At 42.1% G+C, this 20361-nt stretch overlaps 2 protein-coding genes across 2 annotated transcripts in view; one reads left to right on the forward strand and one right to left on the reverse strand.

The window, feature by feature from the left end:
• Positions 1–720: 720 nt before the first annotated feature.
• Positions 721–12587, reverse strand: dis3l2 (DIS3 like 3'-5' exoribonuclease 2). The gene is made up of 21 exons (XM_022755073.1): positions 12509–12587; positions 11176–11945; positions 10916–11046; positions 10341–10394; positions 10000–10101; positions 9661–9844; positions 9404–9468; positions 8705–8934; positions 8447–8620; positions 8126–8205; positions 7902–8014; positions 7553–7660; positions 7167–7400; positions 6374–6453; positions 5979–6162; positions 5526–5612; positions 4733–4880; positions 4280–4410; positions 3755–3859; positions 3179–3283; positions 721–2706 (listed from the first exon to the last, which is right to left on the reverse strand). Exons 2-21 carry the CDS (start codon positions 11918–11920, stop codon positions 2605–2607), a joined length of 3162 nt encoding a protein of 1053 aa, XP_022610794.1. The 5' UTR covers positions 11921–11945; positions 12509–12587; the 3' UTR covers positions 721–2604.
• A 6758-nt stretch (positions 12588–19345) lies between these two features.
• Positions 19346–20361, forward strand: part of LOC111228893 (probable G-protein coupled receptor 158) — a 59403-nt gene continuing 58387 nt past the window's right edge. Inside the window, exon 1 of the mRNA XM_022755004.1 lies at positions 19346–20202. Within this exon, the coding sequence (XP_022610725.1) occupies positions 19346–20202 (857 nt within the window). The remainder of the gene's footprint in view (positions 20203–20361) is intronic.

Below are 20361 nucleotides of genomic sequence, written 5' to 3' on the forward strand. Positions count from 1 at the left end.
GGGGCTGAGAATTTCTGCCCTCATGGGGCCCAAAAAAAAAAAAAAAAAAATCAAGCAGTGAACACAGCACTGACATATTATCACCTTTAATCAGTTGATATGGCTATTTAAACATCAGATATGGAACCTCATTAGCATTAAAATGGAGTTGTTTTTGTGTCGACATGATATTCACACTGCTTTTAGCTCAGTCCTGCTCTCCAGAATCCTGAGGGAAACATCTGGCTCTTCAGCAGCTGGCTAGATTTGTTCACCAGCTAGTTGCTAACTTTTTCTGCTATTTGATGCTCGACAGGAAGGTAGAACACATCCTCAAGTGGGAGGACTAAGAGCTTGACCTAGTATTATTTCATTGGGTGTGGCATATACAGGGCCTGTGGATTATAAAGGTGGAGTCATCAGCTGTGACATAACTTGAAATCACAATCTACTGTATGCTGATATACTGGGTTTATGGTTGATTATTTAAAAAGGCACTCCTTGGAAATAAAGAACACAGATTATCTGTGTTTATTCAAGCTATCAATTACACAGAGGAGTGCAGAGCCAGAGTGCAGTTTATAGGAGTCATCGGTAGCAGAGTTCACCCACTAATTTGTGTTCGAGTAGAATTTGTGTTTCCAGCCTCAACTTCAGAGACTTCGCCTCAGCACCAGAGTTTAGTAATGCTAAAGCTGGTGCCAAGAAAAAGTAAGCAAAAAAACAAAACTACAATCTGAGTCAATATTTTCCCAGTGGGTTTCATGTGTGTATTTATTTTTGTAGAGATAGAGACAACTGTCTATTGCTCTGTATACTGGGTTAGCAGAGAACAAATGCACTTTGAATATCGACCAGAATGAAAGTTACAGGTGACGTTATACAGAAGATACAGAGGCTATAGTTCAATCTTCTTTTGACTTAACTAGATTCAAAGGCTTTCAAATGTTATTCTTTTTCATCTCTAAATCACAAAAACACATTTACAACAGTACAACTACTTGCTGGTTTAAAAATACGTTTAAAGCCCATGTCAAATATTATTAGTCCATAAATAACTTAAAAGTATTAGCTGGTAACCTTTCAAAAAAATCTGACACAAACCTAAAAACAAACTGCCAAACAAAAATTTGACAAATAATGGTGCAGACGTAGCAGCTAATTTCTATGACCACATGGCACTGTTCAATCAGAATGAGACTGAGTGACAACTGAAGAGGCGTACTGACTCAGATAAAGCAAAGGTTGGGTCCACATCCATTTTTAAAATGTGCAGCTGCACTGAAATTATGTCCTATGTTGACTTGAGTAAAGTAAGGCTGAACTTCACAGTTGATCTTAACGAGGTCTATTAAGTACTTGTGCTGCACAAATCAAGTTTAGGCACAGAAAGAAAAAATTACAAAAAACAGTTGGAAGCACTTGAACCAACATAAAATGAATCAAGATCTTAAGGCCACCAACCATTTTCAGCAGCATTTCACATTCAAGTCATTCCCATATTTTGTATTAAAAACAATAACAATGAGTTGATGAATGATCTACCTTTGGCCTCACTTGCACACCTCAGTTATATCATCGTAGACTAGAACGGGTTGGATCCACGACACTCTCAATTTAAGAACTTAAATCAACCAACAACCCGGTAAAACACAAAATAACACTCGTCCTGCATAAAACAATACACACCCTGGCAATATAAAAAGTCCTGGATGGTGTTACTTTGTTCCTACGCAAATGTTACTATACCTGTTGAGTGACTCTGAACTTTCTACCTTTCTATTAATGCTACATATGAACCGTTTTACCTAAGTAGCTCCTCTGTGACCACCACAAGTTATATCACAATCACCACGGCCAAACTTTAGCCAATAAGTAAAATTCTGCAGTGTGGGTTTCCTCTGTTGTCTGCAAACACAACTCCTCAATCTAATCAGGAAACCACTTATCGGTATTAAACTAAAAATAGTTAAAAAAATCAGTTTTCACACATTAGACTGTGCCACAATTATATCACATCAAAACTGACCTCATTAGGTCAATAAATCAACAGCAAAATAAAACTCATTGCTGCCTTGGTTCTTTTAGTCAGACCTGAGGCCAAATTCAATTTCAAATCCATACTGAGTTACATAAAAACTGAAGTCTGCTCATGAGTGACTTCATTTAGGCCTAGATTATGACCAGTAATGGTATAGCCTACCATTACAGACTTTATTGCTGTGATGGATACATGTTGTAAGACCATGAATGTTGACTTCTGTATTTCATGTCAATGAATAAAAGAAAAGCTGAGAGGAAAGACAGAGAAAAGTCAACAAAACATGAAACACTATAATACACCGTGGAGAATGAGCAGCGTTCATGTATGTGGAGGTGGGTGCGTTATTTGTAGTAAATGACTAAAACAAGAAAAACCACTGGCGTGATGCTTCAGGTTGATATGAATCTCAGCAAGATTTGCAAATGAAACCTGACTCTGATCTGATCAGTGACTTCCTGCGTACCACAGTAACACTGCCTCTAAACTACATGTCAAGTCATGTCATTACTTAACAAAAGAAAATGTGCAATTCCAAATTTCCGTATATAAGTGTTTGTGTGCTCCTGGGCACATGTCAGTGTTTATGACCCAGTGCTGTCGGGCCTCTTGAGCACTGCACTGTATTTCATTGGTGCGCTGTCGGCCTTGAGCTGCACCTCCACCAATGTGAAGACTGAAATGACCTGTAGAGGAAACAACAACAAATGATGAACATTGCAGTAAACACTGTCAAACTGCTCGGTCTAAGACACGTTCTGACCATGTTGCTGAGAGTTACATAAAACGCAGCTAGCTAGTCCAACTCTGAGTTAGCAGCCTTGTTTTCTCCTGATTTTATTTTTTCATTTCCTGTTGCTGCTAATTATTGACAACAATCAAACAAAGGTCTAACACTCTGAACTGAAACATGGGTAGGTTTAACATGGGTATTTGTCTGTGCCCCTTAACGTTTACATATTATCAAACTAGTGATTGAAGAATTGGGTTTTATTATTACAGCACTAACATAATAGGTGTAATCACCCATTAAAGAAGTAATGAAAACTATGAAACCTTAAATCTCTCTCTGCATTTAAATTTACATTAGATAAGTGAACGACCGACTGGCAGGCCGGAAACCGTAACCAAAGTATTTTCAGTGTTTGTCCTTCTCACCTGTTCCACCGGAGCTTCTTCTGCGTCCTCTGGTGTCCACACCAGAGTCAGCTCTGATTTCTTCCCCACCTTACGATGGTGAAATGAGTCCAGGCCCGCCACAGACTGAAGGTGGAAACAAACGGTTTCAAGCGGTTTCAGATGAGATTGTCACTTGACCTACCACTGTGGCGTCAAACTTGTTGGACGGTCGGTTGTGTTTCGTACTGTCGACCATAACCTTCTGGACTCTCTCATTTCTCTCTCCTCAGTGAGCTTCTTTTTTTTTAATAAATAAAAGTGAACTTGTGGAGATGAATGACTATGATGAACTGAAAGCCAAGAATCTCTCTAATTATGTCACCTGCACAATAAAACTGAAAACTCTAAGTAAGACTTTTTAGGAGTTTTTTAGAACATAAAAGAATAGATCTAAAAACACTAAACATATGAAAACTTTGACATTGAGGTGAAACTGAAATGGCTTTCTGTAAATTTAGTTTTGTATGTCTGAAAAACTAAAAATACTATTATGTACAAATGTACATGCATATATTTAGGAACCGTTCCCTGTAAATGGAGTGAAGTGCAGCTGACCTTGCAGTAGATGCGTTTCTGCACTCCGTAGCGGAGAACCAGCACATCAAAGGACTGATCCAACACCCCCATCACCATGGCCTCAGAGTCCAGGGGGCCACATTCCTGTAGAGAACAGACCAACCTTGGTTTTCAGTGTATTACATTTTGGGCATCTGGCCGAATTGCTGAACACATTTTCTTTTGAGGAGGAAACTAGATAAGCTCCAACTGCATTTTTCACCCCGTCAGAGCCATTGTAGTCTGGCAATATGATTCCTAACCACCGAATAATTAAATTGAGGAATTGGGCTGAAGAGAGCTGATAGATGTCAAACAGCAGAGAAAATATAAAACATCTCAAATGGAGTTATTAATTGTGTGTAAAACCACATTTCATTAACAATTAATTTATGTTGCGTTTGGTTCGGTCAGTATTTGATGTAAAAACTAAGTATTTTGTTAAAATCGAGACACTGTGGAAACAGCAGAAAAGTATGTTTCCATTGGTCCCACTTGTTGACAACATGTTTTCTGGTCACCCACCTTTACAAACACTCCAAAGAAGAGCTCAGAGCTGAGCTCCTGGACTTTCTTCGACACCGTCTTCTTGTCGTTACAATGCGATGCCTGTTTTTGGACTTCTTCTGTTGACAGCCCTAAGTGAGGCCCGCACTCTGTATGCAAGCAATGAGTGGACAGACATGAACATAACGAGCAAAAACACATAAATAATTCACACATATTTTCGACACAGACACACGTCGTAGGAGCAGACAGAGGCAGGAACAATGGCAAGGAAGGAAACAGGACAAACAACACATCAACTCAACATCAGGTCTGAGGCTGCTTTGTTCTTTTCTGCATTTCTCTTGCACATTAAAAACCAGATATGTCCTGCAACACAAGTGAAGCACTGTTTGCAACAAACAAGACATTCTGTTATTTGTTTTAATGTGTGTGTGTCTGTGAGAGCCTTTTTGTGAGGAAGGTACGCACTCAGGGAAGAAGCCAGCAGCCGGTGCACAATGATGTCAGCGTAGCGTCTGATGGGTGATGTGAAGTGAGTGTAGAGAGGAACGTTGAGGGCGTAGTGCTTAAAAAGCTGCTCGTCCGTCAGTGCACCTGTGCAGAAGTACAACGCCATCTGGGAAACACCAACAACCCAGATTAAATACAGAGACTGATCCTATATATTCACTGTGTATAATCTTTATACTAAATATTGTTAAAATATTACATATTACAGCTTGACGTTTAAGGACCAGTGTGGAGGATTTAGTGGCATCTACAGGTGAGGCTGCAGATTGCAACCAACTGAATACCCCTCCCTTTCCAAGCATGGACGAGAACCTACGGTGGATTTAAGGTAATTCAAAACCAAGACAGGCCTTCTCTAGAGCCAGTGTTTGGTTTGTTCGTTCTGGGAGAGTGTAGAAACATGCACTCTCCCTATGTAGATATGAAGGGTTTGCTCTAAGATAACGAAAACTAAATTCTTAGCTCCAGGTGATTATACACTAATGAAAACACAACTGAGAATATTATGTTCCATTTCTGCTCATAGATCCCACTAAATGCTACACACTGGTCCTTTAAGTTTTTAAACATCTCAATCCCACAAAACGTATATTTTCATGTTTTATGTTTTTCTTTCAAGGCAACAACTATTACAAAACAGTGCATGTGAAGTTAGCAGTCTTCAGTTTATATGAAAAAGTGTATTCCACAGAAGCTTGATAAATGGATTAAAGTTCAAACAGAGAAACATCAAGTGGACCATGCTACTAACCTGCATGGGTCTGGAGCACATGTGGGTGAGGACTTCTTTTCTGGCACTGGTGTACTCATCATCACCAAGAGTAGTATTGAGACTCTTCTGCATGTTGAACACAAAAAGGAAAACAGTCATTCAGTCATTCATACCTTCAGTTATTCTTTTACATCATTTTCGGTAAGGAACTAAAAGGTCTTGTGAAATATATATATATATATATATATGCTGCTTATTTTCATTTCCTCTTTGTGTGATCATGCAAAAGCTGGAAAACATCAGGAGAAACAGCTGACACCGTCTGTCATTGTGAGAAATGGACAATTGAATTTAATCATTCTGAATTTACTCACTTGAAGATAATGTTTAAACTCAGCAGAGAGAACATAAACCTTGTGCCTTGTACTATTCCGATTCAGGACAAAAATATTTTCTAATTGTTCCTGCGAGATTAGACATTGGGCTACTGACGTGCAATGCTCCTGCAGAGGACAGGTCGACGTTAATGCCCAGCTGGTCACACAGCTCCTGCAGCTCATCCACCATCTTGGTTTTTGGTGGAGGGTGGCGTCTGAGCAGGGCCAGCGCAGGGAATTTGCGGTAGATGTGGTGGGCAGTGGCGATGTTAGCCAGTAGCATGAACTCCTCAACCAACCTAGAGGACAGAGTTATGGGTAACAGTGAAATAATGGCCAGAGGGGGTAAATAAGAAATGAGAACAAAGGAGGACTGATATTTACGCAGTCCAGAATGATCAAGAAATATATTTCACCACTAGTTACACATCTGCCTTATCAAATACATGTTCATTTTGGAAGAGAAAGAGATACAGACACAGATGCATCTGTGGAGGGTTTGTGACTCACTTGTTACTGTCTCTGTACTGGTAAACATAGCAGCCTTGAGGCATCATGGTCTCTTTGTCCAGAGTGAAAGACAGTTTCAACTGAAACAAAAAACACGATAAATATACAGATATAAAATGTTAGAGCGCTGACAAACTGAATAATACGAGTTTTGTTTCAATACACTTCTCAAATATTGCTGGGTTATCATATTGGTCAGATCAAATAATCTTGTTAAATCTCTTCCAGCTAACTGTTAAATTATCTCTGATCATTATGGGCTGTCATTTTGAAATAAACATGTGAGGAGAGCCAAAAACCATCAGCAGCAATTATTCATGTCCTATTTATTAACTGTGTAAGGAAACTTTACCAAAAACAGACAGATTAACAAAGATTATAAAGATTATAAAATCAAAAGATGAACTAAAATGACAATTACAAATCCACTCTAGTCTGTGGTGCATTATCATAATAATTTACGTTGACAGACAATTAATTTGGTGATTAAATCTAAGAAGATTTACTTGATTTCAAGCAACATCTAATACAGATAAATGACAAAATTTTGACCGAGATGAAAATATGAAAGTATTTTGTCATATATCAAGATTAGCACTGTAAATATTTCCAAATTTTTTAAGAGCTACAAATTAGCAAATTGATTTTCCACACTTAATCTGCGCTGAAAGTTCAGATAAATTGGGCAACGGTTAGAGAGCATGATACTCTCTCTATGACATCTCTGTCATGCACCACTGTACACTGCTTACCAAAGACATAAGACGTCACATACCAGACATGTAGGACTAACCTGGTCCAGTCTGAGCGCTCCGCCTGAAAAGCGTTGGGCTCTGAGGTTCTTGGCAATAGAGTGCAGACTGAGCACAGCCTGGTGGATCTCATCTATTGGATGCACAGGATCCACGGGTGGCAGCTCCTCAGCTGAGAACATCTTCTCAGGGGCCTCGATCAGACTCTGAGCGTGGTCGTAACTCAACTTCACGCAGGAGCGGATCACTGAACGGCCGAACCACTCACTCAGGATCTGAAGGGGGGAGGGCAAGTGAAGTGGAACCAATGAGATGAATCATCAACCATAAAAAAAATGGCATAAAATTCAGCTTAATCAATCATCCATCAGATACTACTCTTAATCTGTGCGACTCTCACAGGTCCATGAATTTTAAATGATCATACCTTCCCCTCGGGTGTGATTTTCCAAATAACAGAGAAAGTGAGTCTGTCGGTGAGAGGGTTGAGACTGCACAGCTCCTCACAGAGCAGCCGAGGTAACATGGGAATCACCTGGACAATGACAAAACACACAAACACACTGAATACTAAAGAATACTAAAAGAATGGAAGATATAGCCGCAACAGAGAAATCGGCAGCCACATCAGTCAGATGCTGAGTTGGTTATGCGCAGAAACACCCAAGAAGCCATAATGCAACAACATCTGCATGGTCAACTCGTAGTTTGACACATGAAACCACGTGAAGCAGCTAGTCATTTTGAAAACAAAGTGTAAACAAAGGAGTATTCACCTTTTGAACAAGGTACACACTAGTTGCTCTTTGGCTGGCAATGGCATCCAGAGCGTTGTCCTCCTCCACAAAATAACTCACATCGGCAATGTGGACTCCAACCTCAAAGTTCCCTGTGTTAAAAATATCCAATGAAGACATACTATAGCAAAACCTCCAGAAACACATGATCCTTCATTATAAGCATCATCATCATCATCAATGAGCATCAGACAGCAGTTTACCATCTGGGAGTTGTTTACACGACAGGGCATCATCCAGATCTCTGGCGGTCGCAGGGTCGATTGTGAAGATACACTCATTCCTGCATGTGATAAAATAGTGCTTTGTGAATCATATGAATACACGACCTAAATTAAGACTTCATACACTCACTTGCTCCCATTGGACAACAAAGCTTGTAATTATTAGTAGTCCGATTATACTGTATAAATAGTGCGCAAATACCCTGAGGCAAAGCTGGATCTGGCTCATAAAGCATGTTCCCGCTCAGAACATAATAAAAGGGAAGACTACATAAGCATGTAGGGTTTTCACAGTCATACCTCAGGTCTCTCCTCTTCATCATCTCCTCAGGCGGGATGGTCCAGGGCAGGTTGTTGGGGAGGCAGTCCAGCACCTCATCTGAGAACTCAGTAAAATCGACATTGTACTCTGTCAGGATGCCCTCCGTCTCTGGCTCGATTTCTCCCGCCTGCCCCAGGGTCTTGGCAAGTTGACTAGGGGGGAAAACATTTAGAGACAATCAGGACGGTCGTCAGACCAGAGTGATACTGTTAACTGTGTCATGTATCTATACACACCCATCTGCAAAGTTGCTGTCGGCTTCCCAGTTGGTGATGCGACAGATGAACAGGGTGTTGGTGTAGTCGCCCGAGCGGGATCTGAAGTCTTCAGGACAGTCGGGCAGGGGAACGTTAATCCTTGGCACGCGGTGGTCCACGGGGGAGAACATGGCAAAGGGCTTGTCTGGTAGGAACTTCAGGAAGCCTGTCGCAGCTCTTGAGTGTTTCTTCTCAACAATGTACACGACCTGGCAGACAAGTGCAGAGGATGAGGGAAGAACAGTGAGGATTTCAATTCAGTCAGTACAGCAGCATCGAAGCATTTTTTTGGATTTTCTGTGCAAAATCTCCATTTTAAAATCGACAAAAAACATGAGGAACTAGAATTAGTAATCAGATCATCAGTCCAAATGAATGTTTGTGCCAAATTTGAAGAACTTCTCATGGCGTTCCTGAGATATCGCAAAAACATAATGCCTCCGACCACGGCTGTATGACTCTAGTTCCTGGTGTTGTTTTTCAGAGTAAAACCCCTCCAGTGAAAAGGCCTTTATTATGAAGTAGCCAGATGAATGAAGTTGTTGTCAGTGGTGGCAGCTCTGCAGTTCATTTTGGCCTGAATCTACATGTTTTTTTCAGTCTGGGATGAGTTTAAAAAAGTCAATAGAAGGAAAGGGTAGAAAGAGACAAAGAGTGACAGATAAGGAGGAAGCTCACTTTAGCAGTCTTTTGGAGTATTTCACCATTGGACCGCGGGGTTGAGGGGTCTTCCAGGCGTCGCCCTGTTTCCATCAGATGAGAGGAAGAGTGAACATGGATTAGCTAAACTATTGTTTTCACTCTTCAGAATAGTAAATAAACATTCAAACAGTGTTTACGTTACCAAATATCAGCAGTAGTATTATAATTGGATACCACATCTGTAATAATGTTGATATGCAAAGGCTTCTACATTCTCTCCATCTTCACAGTACCTGTGTCAGTGAGAGTGGTATTCTGAAGTTTGCTGCACACTTCATCCTGGTCACTGCAATGGTCCTCCACAATAACATCAGGCCTTCGGGTGCGCTCTGTCTTCTTCTGCATTGTTTGTGCAATGTGTTCTCTCTGGGCCTCTGACTCACTGGCACCCTCACAGTCAGTATCTGACCTCACAACCTGGACACACACAAACATTCATCACCTGTTGATCACTCACTACTTTTACTGTCCTGGGGAAAATAGCTAAAATAGACCCTAAAAGAAGCTTTGAAAAGTTGGTGCTAAAGTTTAAAACATGGAGTCTCAAACTAAATAGGTAAGTGCAGTTTTACCTTCCACTGTTCCTGAGGTAGGACTTGCACCACCACAATGTCTCCATTCAGTGCTCTGTTGCGAGCTACAATCCCATCCAGAAATATATCCCGCGTGTCATCCTGCAAACATACAGAAGATTGTTCATCTCCTGCCTTTCTAACTATTGATGTAAACTGTTCAAGATGGATGTTAAGGTACTGGCTAATGCAGTGAAGTCACATTCATTATGTATACATGTTACAACATAGCTACCAGGTGATATACAGAACTAAATAGACAGGTTACTGAGGCAGGAAATTGCGATGTGTCAAATTTGTTAGCAAGTCAAAATGCTTGAAAATAAGCTAAATCAACTTACAGGAGATGGGATGAAAGCTTCATGGTACTTCTTAGGGTTGATTCTCAGTTGTCCCTGCAGAGACAATATGCATTAGTTGACAATGACCTTGACCTTGAACAAAGTGGCCCCAAGGCTGGATTACCCAAGTTTTCAACTGCCACAGGCTCTGCAGGCTCCACACCTACTCTTATGTCAAGTAATTGTGCTAATTTACTTGGAATGAGGAAGACCTTAATTTGGGTCCTGCTTTGTTACCTAACATTGAACTCTTCCTTAAACCCTGTGTCAAAGTCCAATTTCAAGCTTAACTTATTTCTAAGAGTTTTGTACTTGTATGTTACATATTTATAGATTAATGTGTTTCATGAAATTACAATACAGCAAACCCAGGGCCCAAAGTATTCCACTGTATAAGAACTATACACAGCGGTAAAAAGGGGCATTACAGAGCATCATAATACAATTTGTTATTGATAAATTTATAATTACATACAATAATGAAATGAGCATGAAATGAGCATGTCCCTATCATTTTACCTCCTGTGTGATTGTGTTATATTTAATGTCATGGCTCTGGAACAGCTGCTCTGTACCTGAATGAGCTCTCCTCTTTTAAGCCCATGGGAAACCTCCTCAAATGTCATGTAGGACTCAAACACTTGTTTCCTTGCCCCTCTGCCTCCTTTGTTCTTACGTTTGTCAGCAGGAGAATTGGTAGTTAAACCTGAAAAAGAAATAACGTAGTGATTTATTCCATCATAGTGCATCGCATGTATAAAACTACATTATCAAATAGCAAAATTTGCCTGCACCTGCTGAGAATTAACATCTCAAAAACTAACCTACAATTTACCTCGGGGCTGCTGCGGTTTTTTGTCTTTACCATGAGGAGACATGGGCCTTGACAACTGAGTGTCAGCCCCAGGCCCTTCTCTGCTTCTGTCCTCGTCTGGTTGCTTTGGCAGATTCTTTTTCTTCGACTTCATCATCTTTTCTTGTTCCTGTCCACTTGTACTGGCTTTCTTTGGAGAATGAGGAAGACCAACAAACGAGTCAGTCCCTTTTGAGTCCTTGTTTTTCTTCTGCTGCTTCTGAGGTTTGTGCGAATCATTAGGTGTTAAACAGCTGAGCTCCTCCCCAGACTCAATGTCCCCATCCTGGCTGGTGGTGGTGTCCCTTCTCTGTCCCCGTCGCTGCCTGTCAGACACACCTTGCTTCCTTTCACAGTCCTGCTGAGGATTGCGACTGCTTATTTTCTCCATGTACAAGGACAATGAACTGTCCTCTCCTTTACTTCTCAAGGAAGAGGGGGAGAAGTCACTCGAATCAGAGAAATCATTAGGCACTTGGTCTCTTTTTCTCTGTGGTATGTTCAGCCTGTCACTCTGGGCTTTGAGCAGTGTGCTTGGCCCATTTCCTTCCCTTTGACATGACAAGTCCTTTGCATATTGCTCTAGATACAAACTGAACTTGCTGCTGCGGTGCTGGCTGAGAAGCCTGGCATAGGCATCTTTCTGAGGAGGAGTGCTCGACTGATTCTGGGTGCGCTTCGGCTCTCGATTCACGTTAGCCTTCTTAGATTGCAAAGGAGAATCCATATGGCAATCTTTAAAGATGCAGTCTCTGAAAAAGCAATAATCATACTCCATGAGTGTTGCCATTAGGGGGTGAAACAATGATCATAACTTTCAGACAATGTAGACAAAATATGCACAAAAAGAGAAGATCATTATCTGAAGTTCATTTGGTGAAAATGAAAGCAGCTCTTCAACAGCTGGCTTGTTGCTGAATTATCTACTCATCTTACATCATGCAGTTTAGTCATTAGTACACACATAAGCATGAATGGAAGGTAACCACGTTATGTTAGCTAAATTTACATTCTTCGGGATGATGGTTAAAAGAGAGAACAAAAGCTATATTATCCCATTTATCTACGGGTTGTTGTCTTAACAAGTTAAAAATGCTTTTTTCAAGCATATCCTATCTTACACTTAACAGTTAACAGTTACCTAACGTTACGAATGTTAGCAGTGCTTGGCTAGCATCAGCTAGCAACTTGCAACGCCAAGTGTTGGTTTAACGTTAAGTAACTACTTGTTCGTCAGACAGACCACGACCACGACCACGACAAACCACTCGAAAATGTACAGACAGGCTGTCAAACCTCAAATTTTATACATTACCTTATTAACTCCGGTGAAAGTTCTGTAACTTGGCTGTCGTTCACAGCCAAATGCTAGTAGCTGCTGCGTTCACTTCCTCCGTCGTCATGAATGGTAACAATCACGCTACGTTTGGGTGCTGTAGGAAATATCGAAATTAGCCGACAGTACAGAGACGCCCCAATGGGGAACGTTAGTTTATCGTCAAGAAATCTGTGGTAATATATATTAATACTGTACAATATATGTTTGACATTGTCTTTAGCTTTCCATGCAGTATGCCCCTCTCTTTTACAGCACAAGTAGCCCAGTTTTGTGTGATAATTTTAGGAGATGGTCCATAAATGGAACCCAGTAAAATTACCACTGGTGCTGTGACGTTCCAGTGTTCACTGGATGGAGCAGCTGCATGACTCCTCTCATGGTTTGGATGATAAGAGGCCACAAGAAACCTTTAGAGGGCAGCAATGACCAAATTTTTTATTTATTCGACCACACAGTGGCAGACTGCTGTATGTGTGTGTGTCAGTTGTGATGAGGATAGGGAGAAAGTAAATCATCAAACATTCAGTCTGAGGGGTGTGTGTGTGTGTGTCCTATTCTCCTCTCTCTCCTGACAAGCTGATTTCACACCTGTCTGTTCATGCTTGCATAGGAGAAGACAACTCATGAAGGCTATTTGAAACGCACACACATACACACATCCTTCAGTTTAATTCCCCAGGGATAGTGGGAGTGCTTTTTGAGACAACACAGGCTGGGTTTTCGGACATCTGAGGGTATAATTTAGATGAGGCTGTCATGTCTCACCTTGACAGAGGCTGAGAATGTCTTTCAACACTAAGTATGCACACATATGTATGCGTTTACACACACACACACACACACACACTGACAGTTGCCTTGTAATTAAGTTATGTCAAAGCTTTGCATGATCGGTGAGAGAACATTATGTCTGAGCTGCTGTTGCTCATAACTGTCACATGTCATGGAAGGGAATAACAGCATGAGCTTGTGACCCCGCTGCCCGTTGGCCTCATTGGTAACACCACAAATCCCATCTTTTCTAACACTTTAACAAACCTACTCAGCCTGTCTGTGTTGTAACCAACCTGTGCTGTAATGTTTGTCAAATGGAGATGACATAATAAGGCTGTAACTGGGTTAAAATATGATTTAATTAAGTCTCACCTGCTGTTACAGTATTACACATAGACTGTATTTATGCCCATCCAGTATAGACTGTACTTAGAGCTGGGTGTTATGTATATAACAGTAACTTGAAAAAGTATTAAATAGGGAAGTGAACCAGTATGACCAAGGGACATCATAAAGACATTCAGTCCAACAGCAACACTGAGCATTCATCTTTGATGAATAGGAGGAAGATTCTTTTCACATGCATGTCTTTGGTCTGTGGTTGGAAGATTATTTTCACCTGCATCAGTTAATAAACTCTGCTACAGATTGTAGATTGGGAAATGAACATAGTTACAGTTTTCAGCAGTGTTTTTCATCTTCATCTGGCAGCTGCAGTTGATGTGTGAACCAGAATATCGGCAGTTCACCTGTTTCTACTTTTAACCACCAGAAAACTGGTTGATTGGCCTCAGAATTACTTCTGATGAACAACAGAGCTTCAGCTACTTTGCAAAAAAACAAAATCACCTCTTTATTTTCCCCATTTACCTCATCATTTGTCTTCATCTTCTCCTTGAACATCATCTGTTACTTTTCAAGTCCAGTCAGTTTTTATTTATATTGCTTCAAATCACAACAGGAGTTATTTCAAGGCACTTTTCAAATAGAGCAGGTTGAGACCATACTCCTTATAATAGTGATTACAGAGACCCAACAATTCCCACCATGAGCAAGCACTTGGCGACAGTGGCAAGGAAAAACTTCCTTTTAAGAGGCAGAAACCTTGAACAGACCCAGACTCAGGGTTGGCGGCCGCCTGCCTCGACCGGTTGGGATGAGAGAGACAGAGATACCGTTCTGACACTTACTAGTCTAAGCTGAGACTCAAAAGGAAGAGACACGAGTGGTCATTTCCATCATCAGCACATCGAACCCATCATCAAACAGGTTGGTAACCATATCCTTCAGTATGCTGACTGTACTTCCAGCATCTATTCAGCAACCAAAGTCAGAAAATATTTCCCACTGACAGAGTTTTGATATTGCTGCATTAGCACATCTACAGAGGTGAATACCAGAAGATGCTGTTATGACAGTAAACTGCATCTGTGTAAGGAGCACCATAATTCATATCTATAAATATTAAAATCTACACTGGCGTGATATGGATCAAGGTTCTTGATATAATTTGGAGAACATTTTAAGCCTCTGAAAATGAGCTTCTTATCAGTGAGAAACCCAAACTTACACACTTGTAAGGGATAGTTATTGGTGTCTTTCCATTTCCTTTTCAAGTTGGTGTTTGACTGTAGATTTTCTAAGAAGAAGAAAGAAAAAAAAAAAAAAACACCCTTAAAAGCACAACATTGTTAACTTTGCTTTGATTAAACATCTAGTGAGCCCTGGTCACTTTCCTGCTGGCAGCAGCTTTCAACTTTGCTTCTTTTAGTTCAGATGCAGCTCTCTGCATGGGTGCAGTAGCAAAGCACACTCCTGCATGTAGGGGGAGGTGGTGGTGTGTGTGTGTGTGTGTGTGTGTGTGTGTGTGGGGGGGGGGGCATCAGAGAAAATATCCTTTGCTTCATAAGATTTTTTTCCTTCCCTTGCTATCTTCTGAGGTAATCTAAAGGAACCTCTGGGAGAACAGAAAGCGTGGGTGAAAGAACGGCTGGTACAGCGGCCTCTACCACTATTGCGGTTGTGCAGACCCAAGTTGTAAAGCATGCAGATGAAGCAGCAAATAACTATCAAATATTTATCAGGCCAGGGGAGGCAGTGCAGCTTGTAGAAGAAGATGAAATAGAGGGGGCAGTAGCAGTCACTCTCTTGTCTCCTTCTCTCTGATGCTCCTTTTCCAATTGGTATTACATGTCAAACAATGAGGCTGATTGAGCGTGTGAGTGTAAATGTGTGTGAGAAGTGTAAATTTCAGGTGTAGCTGTAGATGCTGCAGGGCCAGGCTACCTTCCTCCTCACGGGCTGCAGCGAGCAGCGAACAGATTGGGGAGATCTCTGCGGTCATCACCTACCACTGCCATGGCAACGGCCTGCAAGTCACCCCGGGCGAGCTGCACACCGCAACGCCCATTTACAGTCTGGGGCTGACTCCTGATCAGCAGTGGAGAATGTCAGAGTAGATTTTTATGATCAACACCAGATGGTTTGAAGTATCTGAACACAGGCAGCAGCGACTGGAAAGCTCACTCTCTTATTTGCTCACTGTGAGTAAGAGAGGCGTGTGACATACAAATGACAGTTCACCTCTCTGACTTCCGTTGTTTACATTTATACATGTGTGAATTATGTCTGTATAACTGTGTCCATGTATATAACATACTTTTTTTCACATCTCTTTGTGTACCGTTGGTCTGGGGTTGTGTTTAATTTTTAAACTCGGCATCTTAGTTCCAGTTAAAGAAAATCTTAATGCTACAGCATTAAGTGATATTTAGCGTAGACAATATGGTGCTTCAGGCTTTGTGGCAACAGTTTAAGAAAGGCACGCTGCTGTTTTACCAATTATGTGTTAAAGAACTTTGCCGGACAGACTGCAATCAAGGGCTCATCACCCAGCCTCACTGATGCTCTTTCAGGCTGAAGGGGAACAAATCCCTGCAGCCAGGTTACAAAAGCTAATGGAAAGTCTACCCAGAAGAGGTGTCCACATATCTTTGGCCATGTAGTGTGCATTGAAATGTATAAAATATTGTGTTCCATTCTATTATATTCAGTCTAATTGCCAAGCTGCTCTTCCATCTTCAAAACTGAATGCCCGTCACTACTACTGCTCCCACCTTTCTGCCAAAAGTATGAGGACACCCCCATCTATATTGTTATAGGTACTTATGGTCAGGAGCGGTTTTTATGATTTGGACCTTTAGTTCCATTAAAGAAACACTTAATGCTACAGCACACAATGATATTCCAACCCAGTTTTTCCTTAACTTATAGATAAAAGCTGCAAACCATAATAAAGAAAGAAAACTTTAACACAGAAAGTTGAACACGCGTTTGGATTGTGCTGGAGTTTCTATCTTTATCTGTTCATGAGTTCTGCTCATTCTTTGGTGCAGTATTCATGGGTGTTTTTTTGTCTGCCCCTTGAAAAATCATCTCCAAAGCCTCTGCTGCACTAAACACCTGACTGGTCACATCCTTCTGTCTGTTTTCTGACACTGCAATAAACTCACAACTTCTCCTCACTTTGAGCTCAGAGTGAAACAGTGCCACGCCCATGTAGTTTGGGCAGGCCACGCCTCTGAATCAGACACTCTGATTGGCTGTGATAGCACCCACTGGAGCCAATAGGAATGTCCAATTCAGTAACGTGACTCTAGAATGCTCACTTTTAAAGATGGCGGATGAGAATCAATCTTAAACATACAGAGAGAAAGCAGCAATGCACCATACAAACAATAAGACTGACCAAATATTTTCTCATTTTTCACATTAGTGTATCTTTGGAAAGCTTCTCTAGTTCAACCCGAAAAAACAGCATGTTTCTAGCTCAGAAGATCGTAGAGTTATGATGCTCCAAAGACAATGTGATATTTGGGAGCATATAAGCTCCCACTGGCTTCAGAGGGAAGGGACACTCCACAGATTTTACACATCATGTTCAGTTTAGTTGTTGCTATAGCACTGCTCAGTTTTCCAAATTAACCCTGCAAAGAACCTGTGGCTCAAGAGGTTTGGTCCATTAATGGCAAGGTCGGTGATTTGATCCCTGAGTCCTTGTGTCAACAAATCAAAGTGTCCTTGAGCAAGAGACTGAACATGGTCACTTCACTGACACTGGTGTGTGAATCTGTGGGTAAGAGGAAAAAGTGACTCAAGTGATTTTTTTTCTGATAAGTTAGAAAAGTGTTATAGAAGAGCAATCCACTTACGTAAGTGAGTAAGTGAGTAAGTCACACAAGTTGCTTCAAGTCGAGTCATTGATCTGATCAAGGAAGTCAAGTTTCCACATTAAAACAGTGGTCAGGAAAAGTTTAGTTTTACTTTACAACATTAACAAAAACTGTTGCAGCTGCTTACACCTCACACATCTTACTGATATTTGACATTTTGTGACAATGAGTCCAGATCTGTGACCGCAGCCACCCACTCCTACAATTATTATTTTTAGTCTTATTATTAACATGACCTCCACCAAGGAGGTCATGTTTTCACCTGTGTCTGTTTATTTGTCAGAAAAAAGTACTGAAGTTATTTGCACCAAACTTGGTGGAGCAATGGCGCATAAACCAGGGAAGAATCCATTACATTTTGGTCTGGATCCGGTTAAAGGGGCAGATCCGGGATTCTTTATCACTTTCCTTAATGTGTAGGATTGTTTGGCCTTGGAGGAGGTATGTGCTCCACTGAGTGCCATTGTAGTTATCAGTATTACAATACATCTCTGTGGAACCTGCATTGTGCCATGTTCTCTTTGCTCCTACAATCCAAATGTTAGTATTTTTGGACTGAGCCCCTCCCCATGATAGCTGGTTATTGGCCACCACACTGGAAATCACCTATTCATGTTTCAAAAACAAAATCTAACTTTTCTAAAAAGAAAACATCTAGAAAAATGCAAATATTTAATAAAAAAAAAAAGAAAGTCAAGTCCTTTTGAGTCGTCTGACTTGGTGTTCATGACTTGAGACACGGCTTAGGTTTAAGTCAAAGTTAAAGTCAAGTCTTTTATCAGTCTTGGTTAAGCATTTGTGACAAGTCTGACTTGAGTCAAGTCATGTGACTCAAGTCCCCCATCTCTGCTGTGGAGACACATTTTGGAGGTGTGGAAATTTAAAGCAGGCAGGGGCGCTCTAACGTAAATTAATTGCATTATGGGAAATGTAGCATTCAGAGTTTTGGTGTCCATAGTTCAGACAAAAGGTTGGGAGATCTCAACATCTGCTGCTTTAAATTAGAGAAGTTTAACCCTTTTAATGCGCATGTTTTTGGTGTGTCACATTCAGCAGTCACATATAAGAGTAATTTTTGGCCATAGAGTGAGCACAGTAACACATGTAATACAACATATATGTTGTATCCTATTCTATTTTTAGATTCGGTCTAATCGCCAGGCTGCTCCTCCATCCTCATCACTGAAACATCTTCATCACCACCTCCACCCTCGCACGTCTTCCTACGGGCGCTACTTTCAGCACCGGACAGCTCCAGTCGTTTCCCACGCTCCGCCCACCTCCGTCAGACTGGCAGTGGGAAACAACCACACACACCGCTGGGCGACACTTCAAGTGGCCTATTAGGGTTTTATTGGGAGGGACGGAACTTCAGGAACAATTTGCTACGTCCCTCGTCATCCTACTCGTCTCACATGGATTTCTCCGAGGAGGAGTAAAAAGAGACCGTGAGCACTCGGTTCTCACGTCGCTGCATGTGAATGGATTGCGGACCGATGAGGAGTCAGTGTTGTTTTTGAGTTTAAAGACCGGAGAGTGTCTGGGCAGCTGTTTGGGTCAGATGGTGGTGTTGTAAAAGCGGGCAAGAAGAGGGAGAAAGTCTCGGGTAAACGATGCACTGGATGAGAAGTGGAAATCCTTCATCGTTTCCAGCTTGATTATGGGTTTGAAATACGGGGCATTCTGTGGTGTGTGCTCCATGTGTGTCGTCCCGTGAAACAGCGGAAGACGGAGAGTGGCTTTGGTTATGCTCGCCACACTTTGCCAAGTGCACGCGGTGTCATCTCTGCGCCTGTGAGGAGGAACCATGGCTCTGCTGGTCGTCCCGCTGCTTCTGCAAACAGGGCTCGTTCTGGGATCAAACTACGGTTATGTGGAGTGGTCTGATAATGACAGAGACGACAAGAACCCGCCAGTCTTCAGCACCCAAAACATCAACAGGGAGCCGCCCCACCACCCGACCTACTACTCGCTTCCATCCACCGAGCGCACGGTGGTGGCGCACAAAATTGAAGAGGACCTGCCGAGGGTGGTGACGGCTTTCCTGCACACCGGGGACTCCTCGGCGCTGAGGCAGGTGAACTGTTCGCGCAGGTACGAGCTGAGCAGCCTGCGAGGCGGCCTGCACGTCGCCTCCCACTACTCCCTGCACAGCATCCTGGACACTGTAGCGCACGCAACAAACTTCCTGAACATGATCCTGCAGGCCAACAGGTCCCGGGAGCAAACCCTGCGCAGGGACATCCACTGGTACCACGCGCTGGTGCAGAGCATCCTCGAGGGGGACCCCAAAATCCACAGGGCTGTGGTGACCTTCCACGCGGACGCGCCAACGCCGGGGCCCCACGTTTTCCTCCAGGCTACGAGAACCGAGAAGGAGGTGGTGCTGCAGGACCTGTCCAGCACTGCGCACCGTCACCTGGGGAGCAGGGGCCCGGAGTCGGACTGGTTTAATGAGTTTAGGGACGGGAGGAGACCACACTCGCACAGGAGAGTCCCGGAGGCACGGGGCGCCAAGAGTGGAAGTTACCTTCTGGACAAAAACCAGATCAAGTGGTCGGCACCGTACCTGGAGTGTGAGCACGGGGCGTTTGTGCCCTATTGGCTGCTCACCTTGTCTGCTGGCTTCTATGGACTGAAGAGCAACTCTGCACCAGAGTTCAGGTGAGAGGGAGTGTGTGTTTGAGAGAGAAAGAGCCAAAAGATGCTGCTTGTGTTTGATACATTCAGCAGAAATAAATATTCATATTTCATGTATTAAAGTATCCCACACTTTTTTCTTGATTAATATAAAACTTTCCAGAGGGAGATAAAGTCCATCAA

The sequence above is a fragment of the Seriola dumerili genome, unplaced genomic scaffold, assembly GCF_002260705.1.
Source record: "Seriola dumerili isolate Sdu_G_001 unplaced genomic scaffold, Sdu_1.0 BDQW01000226.1, whole genome shotgun sequence".
Taxonomy (NCBI): Eukaryota; Metazoa; Chordata; class Actinopteri; order Carangiformes; family Carangidae; genus Seriola; species Seriola dumerili.

Coding starts and splice junctions, on each gene's coding strand:
- dis3l2 (XM_022755073.1), bottom strand. CDS start 11,920: ATGGATTCTCCTTTGCAATCTAAGAAGGCTAACGTGAATCGAGAGCCG. Junction 8,206..8,446: donor ATGAAGAGGAGAGACCTGAG/GTATGACTGTGA, acceptor TATCACATGCAG/GAATGAGTGTATCTTCACAA. Junction 7,661..7,901: donor GTGTGTACCTTGTTCAAAAG/GTGAATACTCCT, acceptor GTCATTGTCCAG/GTGATTCCCATGTTACCTCG.